The sequence below is a fragment of the Coturnix japonica genome, chromosome 15, assembly GCF_054131305.1.
Source record: "Coturnix japonica strain WE chromosome 15, WE-NBRP24, whole genome shotgun sequence".
NCBI lineage: Eukaryota > Metazoa > Chordata > Aves > Galliformes > Phasianidae > Coturnix > Coturnix japonica.
In genome coordinates this window covers 14,585,703-14,597,888 of record NC_140677.1, presented here as the reverse complement: position 1 = coordinate 14,597,888, position 12,186 = coordinate 14,585,703, and the positions used below count along the sequence as shown (strand labels likewise).

At 38.8% G+C, this 12,186-nt stretch overlaps 1 protein-coding gene across 6 annotated transcripts in view; it reads right to left on the bottom strand.

Annotated features, from left to right (window-relative positions):
- VGLL4 (vestigial like family member 4) overlaps positions 1-12,186 on the bottom strand; it is a 69,895-nt gene that overhangs the window by 32,405 nt on the left and 25,304 nt on the right. For 2 of the 6 annotated variants that reach the window (XM_085516966.1, XM_015874786.3), the window contains exon 1: positions 9,313-9,806. The exons of 3 other annotated variants lie outside the window; for them this stretch is intronic. Coding sequence is in view for 1 of the 3 variants with exons in the window: in XM_015874786.3 (XP_015730272.1) it covers positions 9,313-9,394 (82 nt within the window). In the remaining 2 variants the exon portion in view is untranslated. Of the gene's footprint in view, positions 1-8,598; positions 8,678-9,312; positions 9,807-12,186 lie in introns of those variants that run through there. One more of the 6 variants, XM_085516965.1, reaches the window with a different exon arrangement.

The following is a 12,186-nucleotide window of genomic DNA, read 5'->3' as shown; positions in this document are numbered from 1 at the left end:
AATGGAACCAAGCAGCCACTTCAGGGGTAGCAAGACAGTGTATTAATTTAAAGGTTTGGAAGGTCACAAATGGTCATCAGCCTGTCTTCTGCTGAGCCTTGTGTTGCATAGCCACAGTTAACTGAAGTTTCTTATCCCCTGCTCACCTTGTGAAGACGATATAAAACTGATATAATATAATCCAGCATCAGTGGAGCCATTACTAACAAGGAAGTATTTAGTATTGAAAGGAAGAGAACTTTATTTTTAACTGATAAGCTAAATTTGTTACAAAAAACACAGAAAATAGAAGCTTTTTTCTTAGAGACAGAAACGAGTCAATAATCAGGAAGTATCATTGCCAATGCTGGAATTCCTATTTTTGACACCTTTGGTAAATAGCTCAGTATGGTGCCTACAGCAAGACAAGAGCCAAGTGTTCACCTCTTTAACTGCAGCCACCAGTTTTAGAGCATTCAGCAGGAAAAGTGTGCACGTCAGCATCCTCCCAGCTGCCTCTGTGAGATTTAATTTATGCCGACCACAGAGTGACTGCGATAGCTCTCTGAGATGCCACAGCATGAAAACTGAAGGGTGGGGGTTAAACAAGCAGCAATGCACACCAGATGTCTGAGGAGGACATCTAAAAGATCTTGAGCACAAGGAAGAATATTAAAAAAAAAATAAATCCCCTTCAATGCCATAAATATTTATACTAAATCCAAGAAACTGGCTGAGTTTGAACTTGTCCTACATGAGTCACACTGCACTTCCCTTACCCCATCTCCATTTAATGCGTTCTGTATAAAACCACAATAAAGGAGGTGTCATAGTTATGTCAACTCTTTTTAGATATATATATATACACACACTAAGAGTAGTTTTTGCAAAGCTTCTGCTTTTGAACAGATTGCTTTCCAAAGCACATAAAAAGAACAACTAAATAGCCTTATTTTACTTGGCCAGCACTTGTGTGGTACTTACTGGTCCTCCTGGCTAATTTAGATTCATAGAAATAGTCTCCTTTTGACTAGACAACTCTAATTTTCTCCATATGGGCACATAATTGCAATTAGGAATACGACACACAGAAGGCAATTCCAACTAAGTAATCTGGAACCAAGAAACGATCGTTTTCTGAAAGGATGTGTCTTAAAAGTGTCAACATCTGCTTATTTAAACAAATGTCTAAATCTACTTTCAGAAGTGATATATCCTAAACATTAAGAACGAGGTAACCAAATGAGAAGTAATGGTATCATCTCTATAATGCACTAGTGTCATTTTAATATGAGTAGATACTCATTCCCAAAAACACATTGGTTATTTAAAAAACTCCAACAATTTAGCAGCTTCTATTATCACTTCTATTGCGCAAAGGATTGCTGGGCTGGACATTTAGTAGATGGTAACTACAAAGACTAAAACCTATCTGTGGTTCTGTGATTTCTGGTTAAATGAAGCAAAATTTCCATATGGGCTCGTATTCCACTACTTCAATACCATTTCAGTTCTGGTGGGCAAAAAGACTGATCTACTACTAAAGCCTCTCTTATTTCTAAACACACTTCAGACCAAAGACCAAAAAATCTATATTTTTGCATGCTGAAGAATAAATGTTAAGCCTTGTAAACCTGGGAAGTGGTTTCCATGCCTGCCTTGTCAGATGGGTTTCCAGGAAAAACTACTGTTTTCTAAACACAACTAGTTCCAAACTTTTCCTGGGAGAGCAGTGATATTTCCTGGAACATGCTCGTAATGTTTGGAAGAATAGGAGGAAAGTTACACACTGCAGTGCTCAGTTCTCACAGTTGACAAGGAATATGCCATCATGATGAGGAGTACAAATAATTATTTTAAAATAATCAAAGATAGGCTCTTGTAACAACAAGTTTCCTAATAGGCAGGAGTCACCTTTTCTGTGAAGGAACAGTCATTACTTATCTATTGCGAAAGAATAACTTTTCCCCTTCTACTCTGCCACAAAAGCTGTATCAACTTTATCCTGAATATTATCTACCACAATCACTGTGTACTACATTGTGGATGTTCTTGTCCCTCAGATACAAATTAGGCATCATCACATAAAATTTCTGGAGGGAACAGCTGTGCTTCATCATAAAATATGTTTAACAGGTTCTTTTCTCATACTAGAAATGACAAAAAGACATTAAAATCATCTGGAATTAACTTAAAAAATCTGATGCCAAACGGTACCATAAAATCAAGGTAGAGCAAGCGTTCTAAAATTCATTTCCCACTTTTCCCCACTGCACACTCATGTTACTCTTTACCACCAGATTTTCAGGAGCTAAATTCCTATTAAAATGAGATACCTCAATATCTCTTATGAAGACTCATCAGCTCATTAAAGTTTCTGGACAACTTTTCTTTAGCTAGAATCTGTACTGTTGTGGCCCCAGGAACACAACTGCTTTGACTTCACCAAAGCGATAAAAGAAATGCTGTATGGGGGTCTTTTCTAACAAATCAAATGCTTCAAGCTTGTCTCATCTTAGAATCAATGACAAACTATTACCAATGTTAAAAATAAAATTTGCCTAGTTCCATCCATCTGTAACATGAACTTGACAAGTTGACAGAGATATGCTTAATATACTTTAATTGCCTGTTCAAGATTGCACTTATACTAGTTGATCCATAGCCTCTTTCCTTCACACCAAGGCCAGGGATGTTCAGGTTGAAAATCAGGAAACATTTCTTCTCTGACAGAGTCAGAACAGGCTGCCCAGGGAAGTGGTGGAGTCACCATTCCTGCAAGTTTTCAAGAAAAGGGTAGATGTAGCACTTGGGGATGTGGTTTGGTGGCCATAGTGGTGATAGGTTGATGGTTGGACTAGATGACCTTACTGTTTTTTTCCAGTTATTGATTCTATGACAAAATACATGCCACCACACCAAGCTATGCACACCGTTACACCAACTTGCAGTGACAGGCATGAGAACATTGGCTCGTTCTTTAAAAAAACTGTTAGATGAAGCACCAAGGGAAGTCTGCCTGCAGGAAATAAAAACTGCATCGTGGCACTTGTGGTGCGTATGCGTTACTGCACACACAATCTTGGCATAGTGCTTATGCAACAACATCTAGCAGCACTTTATCACACAGTCAATTATCTTCCAAAGTGCATGGCTTTTACTGAAAGGGAAAGGAAACAATGACTCTTTGTGTGTCAAGCAATGGTTCCATGCACAACTGCAAAGTAATTTTGAGGCAGATGATACAGACTGCACGACGATGAAAAAAAATGGCTGGCGTTAAGCGAATACTAAAAACAACGGCACTCTTTAACACTGAAAAAGTATAACACAATTTTTGTAAACACTCCTCCATAAACTTGTATTCATCGTTACCTTGTGCTATTATCAGTGAAGAATTACAGGCTCTGTCCTGCTGGATTACTGTTAGTGTAAACAACTTGGCTAAATAGCTTGGCACTCTGTCTGCATGCAGCATGTTAAAACTCTGTAGTCTATTCAGCCAAAATCAAATATAAAAGCCCATCTGTATTAATTCTAGGAAGAAATTAATAGACAACTATTTTCATGCAAATCAGAGATTTAAAAAAAGGCAAAACCAATACATATGGATGAACTTTTTCATTCATAATTTTAGATGCCACACAATGAAGACTGTTGTTTAAGCTTTTAGTTTTTCTCTAACAGTTCTCCATACAATACAGCGCGTTGTTCAAACTCTGGAGCAATTTAAGCTTTTTCAGTGTCTCCTGAAATCCCTGGATTTATTTCCAAAGAGACCTGGCGCTGTAACAAATTTGACTTGTGAGTAACAAGTTACAGCCTTTAAGCAAATTGCTCATTAACAGAGAAATTAACTTACTGCTACAAATTTCACTACCTTTTATCTCAGAAAGAAAAAAACCCAACAAACCCAAAAGGTACAAGCTGCCTATCTTAGCTGCTTGAAAGTTGTGGGATAAGGCTATTATTTGGTTTCCTAACTTCCTTGTTTGGATTATCGGTACACATGCTGAACTAGCGACAAGGATGAGGAGAACAATAGAATCCTAGGGATAAAAAAAAAATGAAATGCTTAAGTACAACTTAAATCTATCTTACCTTGGCTGAACAAGGAAAATAAACTGAATTTATATGTCAGTACTGAAAAGGATATTACCAACTTCATGTTCGAAGGAAATGAGTAAGAAAGGCCCAACTGTTAAGTCAGAGTTTTTTGGGTTTTCCTAAAGATAAAAGACACCAGGAAAGAAAACAACAAAAAAACCTCACAGGATGTTCCACAAACCCGGGACAGTTGGTAGGTGCATCTTAATTTACATGACTATGAACAGAAATTTTACAACTGATTACAAAAAATACCAACCCAAAAAACAAAGAACCAAAAAATCACTGAGAGAGAGCTTCCTAGCCCATTTATTGTTTTAGTAATCCTTAACAGAAGGATAGTATTAAAGTAATTTTATATATTTAGAAACTAAACCCAACTTTGGAGTTAATAGCAGAAACTGATGTTACAATACCAGGGTAAAATGCAAGGTCAGCAAAGAAAACTGATGGAAACTATTCTTTAGAACTTAAGAAAGCAGGTTATGTTTCATTAAAAAGCAAATGAAGCTAGCAGAAACCTTTTCAGGCTCCACACTGGGCATCAAACATCTACACGGACCCTTCTGGGAAGATGTACATATATCCAAAATGGCTTGCAGTGCCCTAAGACAATACATAGCTATGCAAGTTCAATGTTGTAGCCAACTAATGGTTCATTGTAACAGGAAGTCAGAGAAATAATTATGTAATACGCCACTAACTAATGTAAGCTGTCCTGAAACCAGAAAAGGGTGGGTTTTTTTGTTGTCTTTTTTTTGCTTTTTGTTTTTTTTTAAATAAATCTGGATCCAATTTTCTTCATTAAAAAACTCCAGTCTTCTGGACTGTCCAGAGAACCCTCTATAACTATTTCAAGTGCTCCAAGTCTCATAACATGCCTGGGGGATTTCTTAGCATCTTATTGCATTTCTTTATACCTTTCCCAGCACAGCCGTTCAAGCCTTGAGAATGTAGTAATAACACAAAGCATTTGAAAATGCAAGAGAGGAAGGAAGACAGAAATCTGCCTTCCAACATACAACCATCTGTACAGTCCCTCAGATAAACAACAAAATGAAACAAATCTTTTACTTGGAGACTGCACCTTCTCATACATACTCTATTTGAAACAGGGAGCCAGAACTGGCTACAGTGCCCCCGGATTAGTCAAAGAGCACAATCACCTGTGATTTGTTTTTGTTTAACCCAAAGCCCTCTTGCCATTACCTCACACACAAGGCTTTCAGAGAAAGAATATTAAGCTATAGTTAAGTGAGTTTCCATTGCAAAACAAGATACAGATGTTCTACCTCTGAATACATGCCCAGATCAAGTGCTTGTTATTCGATATGAAGCACTGGGAATGCCAGACTGGTACAGAACGGCTCTGCTTCATGGCCTCTTCACCTCAGCGAGGACAACAGTCTCCCAAGAGTTTTCTGATGTCTCTAAGCTCATTAGGAAGAAAACAGTGATCTGAAAGCACTACTCATTAAGCTGGTCATTGCTGGTAACTGGCAGCAAATGTTTCGGAGGATGTCAGATGTATTCCCACTAAAAATCAGAATTAAGACGCTGAGCCAACAAGCCTCTAATTATTTCTTCCTTTCTACTGCACAATTACAGTAAGTTTCTTGAAGTGCTAATAGTATTATCACCTTTCAATCATTGAAAACTAAACTGTCTCAACTGGAATTTTAGCTTTCACTGGTGAAAACTCAAAAGTTCATTTTGTTTTTTAATGCAACTCGTTAAAAAGGCCATGTCATTAAAATTGAGGCTTTTCTCCCAAAAGCATCACTTAAAATGAGACTTAATCACAGAACATCATAAGAACCTCAAAAGTAGTAATAATATTGAGAGAATGCCCAAAAGGACACAAGTTAGCAGCATGAAACTAACCACCCTGAGGAAAGGAAATGACTTATTCTGTGGTTCTAAGTTATGAACTCCTATTCAAAAACTCTCACCTCATCCTCTGTTATAATTTTTATGCTGGCTGGGATTGTCTTAATTACACACATGTGCAAAGCTTTCCATCATATTAGAGAATCAAAGAGAGCTGAGGCTGGAAGTCATGTCTGGAGATCATCAAGTCCAAACCTCCTGCACAAAACCAGGGTCAACTAGGACAGGTTGCTGAGGGCTGTGAACAGATGAGTTTGAGTTACCTCCAAAGAAAGACTGCACAACTCTCAGAACAACATGTGACAGTGTTTGAGCACTGTCACAGTTGGAAGAAATGTATTATAAATAAATAAACTTAAAAATATATCTTATGTTTGAAAAAACTGTCAACTCCAGCTAGGAGCACAAAATGCTCCTACCGAAACCTCATCTCCTTTGGGGCTAGCAGTAGAATTTCTAGATCTGCCATCTTCCCCCATCTCACAAAGCCAGCGTTCTGTCCATAAAGCAGATCCCATCAATATTAGTCATCATTATGCCCTCTTCCAGTAAGCCTCAACTGAGTAAGGCGAAATGAGAAATATCTTTTATGAACTGAATGGCACTCTGTGAATAAATGGTCTCATACTCACTGGAGTGTGATCATGACAATATTTCTTACCAGCATAACGAAACTGAGACAAATCTGAGGTTTCCTGTAGCTATCAAAGAAGACTGACCAAATGCTGACATTAATTCAGTAACCTAAAACTTGCAGGCTACATATTGCTATCTGCAACTCTTGCAGGACAAAACCAAGGAGGACTCCTCATGCAAACTACGCACTTCTATTCCATACTGAACTAAGGAACTGTCAAAGGCACCCAATGGAAGAACTTTTCCCATTCCTTAAACATCAGAACATTTCTTACGTACAAGCTACAGCTACAAATCAATGGCACATAGTTCCAATGGCTTGTGACTGGAGGTGGAAGTTTAAAATAGAGTAAACATTATAAAACGACAACAGTATGTTTCATCAACAAACATATTCTCTCAATAAGTAACAGTGAGAGCTGCAGGAAAGAATATAAAGGAATAAGGAAGTCATCTCACTTACTTCCTGTAGGATATAGGTCCATACATATAATATGAATCCAGATAAGACACATAATTCTTTCCACTGAAATTTCAATCCTATTTTCACAGAATATATTTGTGTCTACATCTGCAAAAGTACAAAGTACTTTTTAGGAAGACAACTACTTAGAAGTAGTTCAAGTATGACCTTCAATAAATCCTAATTAATTGAGTCTGAAAGGGCACTTTGTTCTCAGTCTACTTACTACTACAGCAGCGTCCTTGAAAAGACAAGATCCATCACAGCTGATACAGCTCTTAGAAAATAAATACTCCGGCAGAGGAAGATCTGTAGGCATCTCTAAAACACCCTTACAGTTCAGTGCAGATGTTGTCAGTGACTGTTTATACTTTTTAAACCACTGGGATATAAACACCTCACTATAAACACCACCGAATTTTTGCTTTTTTTTTTCTCATTTTTTTGTATGTTTACTTTAGTGTTAAAAATGTTAACTTCCATAATAAGGAAAATAGCAACAGATGTTTAAGCTAAACAAAGACTGCTATAGTAGAGTACTCTGAGCAGCTTTTAACTTCTAAAGCAAAGATCTATTCAAATAACAATTAATGGAGAAAAGGGTGGAAAAGGAGATCTGGAAAGAATCACCCATTAAAATTAGGCATAATTCTAATGAATTGAAGTAGTGAGCCAAAGCTACAGTTTTTCTGCTTCAGTCAACAAAACACTCATGAACATGTACTACGTAAGCAGAATTTTAAGCAAACTTCATGGTCTTCATCAGAAGTTGTTATTTGACTCCAAACAAAGCACTGCTTACTACGAGAGAAACAAAAAGTTAAAGGATCCTTCAAGTTGTCTTTTCTTAATTAGTCCTCTAGCTATAATGGAGAAAACACAGGTAGGAAAGAACCAGAAAATTCAACTAGTCTTGCACTATCTCAGTTCTGGATTACTCAGTCCTGATATGAAAACTCAAACTTCTTTAAAACAGCTTTATTCAAGCAAGTTATCTCCATATTTGAGCAGGAAAGGAAAAGAAAGAACAACGACAACAAAAGAATCAAATATTAACAGTTCTATAAGAAACTCCTCCATTTCCCAAAGGAAGGAAATGTGTCCATTCTGATTTAATGGTAGAAAAGATGTTATTTTCCAAAGAGAAGCTCAGCTCTGGCCTAGTCCTTTTTTTGAACATATGAATAGGCATTTTCTATTCCTATGTGTACTCCTTATTGTTTCTTCCCTAACAACTACAGCAAGTTTATTTTCCAAATGAACACGGAAAATGTTCCTGCTGAATCAGAAGAAAGATTTCTGCAAGGCTTGTGTGTGGCTACAGCAAAAACAGTTCTACTGCCAAGCCGAATTAGCTCTGTGGTGCCTTTCTTTCCAGTCAAAGCCAAGCCATAACCACTTCTTCAAACTGCACGTAGATAAAACTCCACTAAGATTAAGAAACTTATTTTACTCTATTACCTCAGGCAACTTCAAAACAGGACTATTAATGCTTACAAAATGGAGAGCAAATGCCAACCTACATTAGCTGGAGACAACATAGGTAAAATTCAGAGTCCAGCAGAGAGAAAAAATTACATTTTCCAACTAGTTGTGTAATTCTTTCCACAGGGGACGGGAGCGTGGGGTGGTTCTTGGGAAAGGAGGGGTGTGCGCGATGGAGGAGGGGGAGGCATCTCGCAGCCAGGGCTTTCTCTGAGCTGTGCAGGAAATGAGAAGTCAAACAATGGGCTACTCTGTGCTCTGCAGCACGGCGCCTCTGTGAGCCCCACGGCTGTGCACTCAAACTCTTCATTGTTCGCGACCCAACTGCTGAATTGATGTAAAAATTATTTCGAGCTACACTGTATAAAAGCGTCTCCCCCACCTAAAAGCGGCGGTGCCCGACTGCTAGGTACGGTTACAAGCAGAAATGTAAATTAATACCTACACCCATATTACAAACTATTTCCTTCACAGCTGCAGACATTACCAACAAACAATCTGCCTGGCAGACACAGAAGCAACACAGTCCTTTAAACAAATCTAACTAATGTTATCTTCAAGGAAAAAAAAAAAAAAAACGTGAAAAAGAAAAAAAAAAAAATGTCCTTCCCTTAAACAAAGCCGTATTAACAACCCAGACTGTGAGCTATCTTAAAACCAACCATAGAGATCTTCTTTCAGGAAGAAAATCCACGCTTACAAATAACATAAAACACACCCGACAAAAGAGCTTTGTGAAATGAAAGCGTTACCTTCGTAGCACAGAATGCCAATATTGTTGTTCATCTTGTCCAAGTATTGGTAGTTCAACAGGTCCATCTTCATAAATAGCATTTATTGGGCTAGCAAAAAAGACCAGCTTGTTTGCTTTCACCCAGATTCAGGGAGATGGAAGCCAGGCGAATGGTGCTGAGGACGCTCCCGGCCCCCGAAACTTCACTAGCACAAGGCCCAGCCTTCACTAATCAAAACAAAGTATATTAAAGAAAAGTTGGAAGGATTAAAACACACACGACCCCTTCCAAACTTTTACAAACTAAAAGTATATTGCGTCCTTCAGTACAAAGAAAACTGTCTGAAAACTTTTCAAGTCTTTCTCCAAACTAAAAAAAAAAAAAAAAAAGAAAGAAAGAAAGAAAGAAAAAGCAAACAGAAACAAGGGAAATTTCCTAGGACAAAGACACACTAGTTCTCCTCACAGCCCGCTGCAAGTTAACTGCACTGACATGCAGGCTATGCTTGGTATGACTCGTATGTAAACCAGCTTCCTCTCTCTATCAGGCGGGGAGGACTGAGCATGCTCAGTGAATCCCTGGAGCTCTTCAAATGTCAGGGATATTTTCTGTACAAGATCAGGCTCTAAATGCACTAAGTGTTTGAAAGAAAGAGCAGGAGGAGGTGGAGAGCCTGCACAGAAGGGGCCTGTGCAGCAGGGGCCATGTCAGAGCCGCCCTGACAGGAAGCAGCGCTGCCACCGCGAGCGGGAAGCGAAGGCGGCACGGCTGCTGGGAGGCCTCCATGCGGGCAGCGGCCTGACTGCTGCACCACCACAGCACGGCGCAGCCATCTCTGAACAGTCCTTAGCTCTGTTCTTTTGCTGTATTTCCCAGCACGACCTCAGGCACTGCCATGTACTATTGCAGTGATATAAGAGTGGCAGAGCAGAACAGCAGCTGGTTAGGGAAACGTGACACTGATGGTTTACCTCTGTGCATAGGTACTGTGCGCTCACACGCACTGCTGCCAATCAGTTCGTCACTACATTTGATTCTTTTCAGGTATATTAGTTAACAGAAATTCTGTTTGGATCGTTAGCAATTGGTACAGCTCCACATGAAGTGCCGCAGATGATGGAGGTTTCCACAGCAGTTGGTCTCATCCCAGGATGCGGTCAGCCCTTCTGCAGTTCAAGCCTTGACCACAAAGGCTGGCGCTGCTTGTACAGATGTGTGTGACTCATCTGGAGAGGGCAGAACATCTGTATAGAGGAAGGCATGTGCTAACCTAGCAGGCATCGGCTTGAACTTCCCGTGGCTAATCAACACCTGAAGGCTGATTTGACAGAAACAGAGAAATAAACCCCGGAGAACTTTGTTCTAGGACAAACAATAAGGCTAATGGAGTCCTAATCTTGCCTCTACCTCTCTTTCCTCTTCAAATTGGATGGCAATTCTTCCCTGTCTTCCTGGGAAGGAGAATTCTAATGGTACACAGGAGAGCAGATAGTCAGTGAGAATCAGTAAGAAATTTTAATTTCCACTTTGGGAATCCTTCTGCTTTGTTACTGCACTACTGAGGCACTTTGCCACAGCATTTTGAAAAGTACTACTTAAACTACCAACTAGTCTGTTCCATCTGCCGTTCTTCACACGCTTCACTAATCTGAGATACCTTCCACTGAGCTGAAATCAATCAGTGCATCAACAGGTTAGATGTGGCATGCATAGTTATTAACATCACCCCAGGATAGTTCTTACTTCTTTTTCCATACACTGATAGTTGCTACCACAACTAGTGGTGTGCCATACTATCTCTATGTTATCTCTGATATTATCTCAAGTACTTCTCTTAGCATTGCACACACTTTTCTTCCATAAGGCAGATATATATCCAAAGCTGTATATAATGTATTTAGTACACTGGAACTTTTAACACAACAGCATCCCCTAGAGGTAACTGAAAATCCACATAACATCTTTCTGAATCACTGTAGACTTCACATCTAAGTAAATCAAATTTGACTCTAATTAGCCCACTTAAACAGATGAGATAGTTCAACCTCTTTGTGATCTTCAAATTCACTTTTAATAGAGAAAGCAAAGACAGTCTTCACACAGGAATGCATTTCCATGGTAGTATTCTGAGGCAAGGAAAGCAAAACCAAAGCGGTTCTATTAATTAGATAAATCACAGTTGTCAAAACCGAGGGATCAAATACATACTTTGACAGCTAGCGTCCGCATTAAGGTGGAGTTAGACAAAATTGCCTTTTCTACAAGAAAACAAAACTTTCCCTCTTGCAGAATACAGTGTATATCCACAGAAGTTGTGAGAAGCAACTGGCACAGCAGACTTAGCATCTAAACTCCATATACCTTCTCGGGATTAGCTTATGTTTGGTTAAATGGACTGATGCCCCTTAGCAGCTGGAGATACTTTTTGAACCTCCATCAGCTTCTCATCTGAACAGAATCTAGTTTACAGCCAAGACCGCTCCAACACAGACCAAACGAGGACAATGAGAAGATACATTGTGAAAGCAAATGCTCGACCCAGCAAGAACACTGTTACTGTGATATAACCAGGGTGACTAATAGCTGAAGAGCAAAAGAGAGCATTTTTCAGATTTAACAAAAATCTTCTCAAACACGCCCTTTCAACAACATACACAGCACATAATATTATTGAGTCACTTAATGCTTCCTAAATACTGGTGGAACTCTTCTACTATAAAAAGATATAGAAGTCATTTATTTAAGTAATTAGGGGAATCTTATTAAAAACTTAAGCTATACTTGTGCATTGATTACCTGAACGTAGGAAAAGCTGGCAATTCCTGCATACGTCACATCCATAATAATAGATACTAGTAAGAGTTTATACTATTTTTACAGCATTTAAAAATA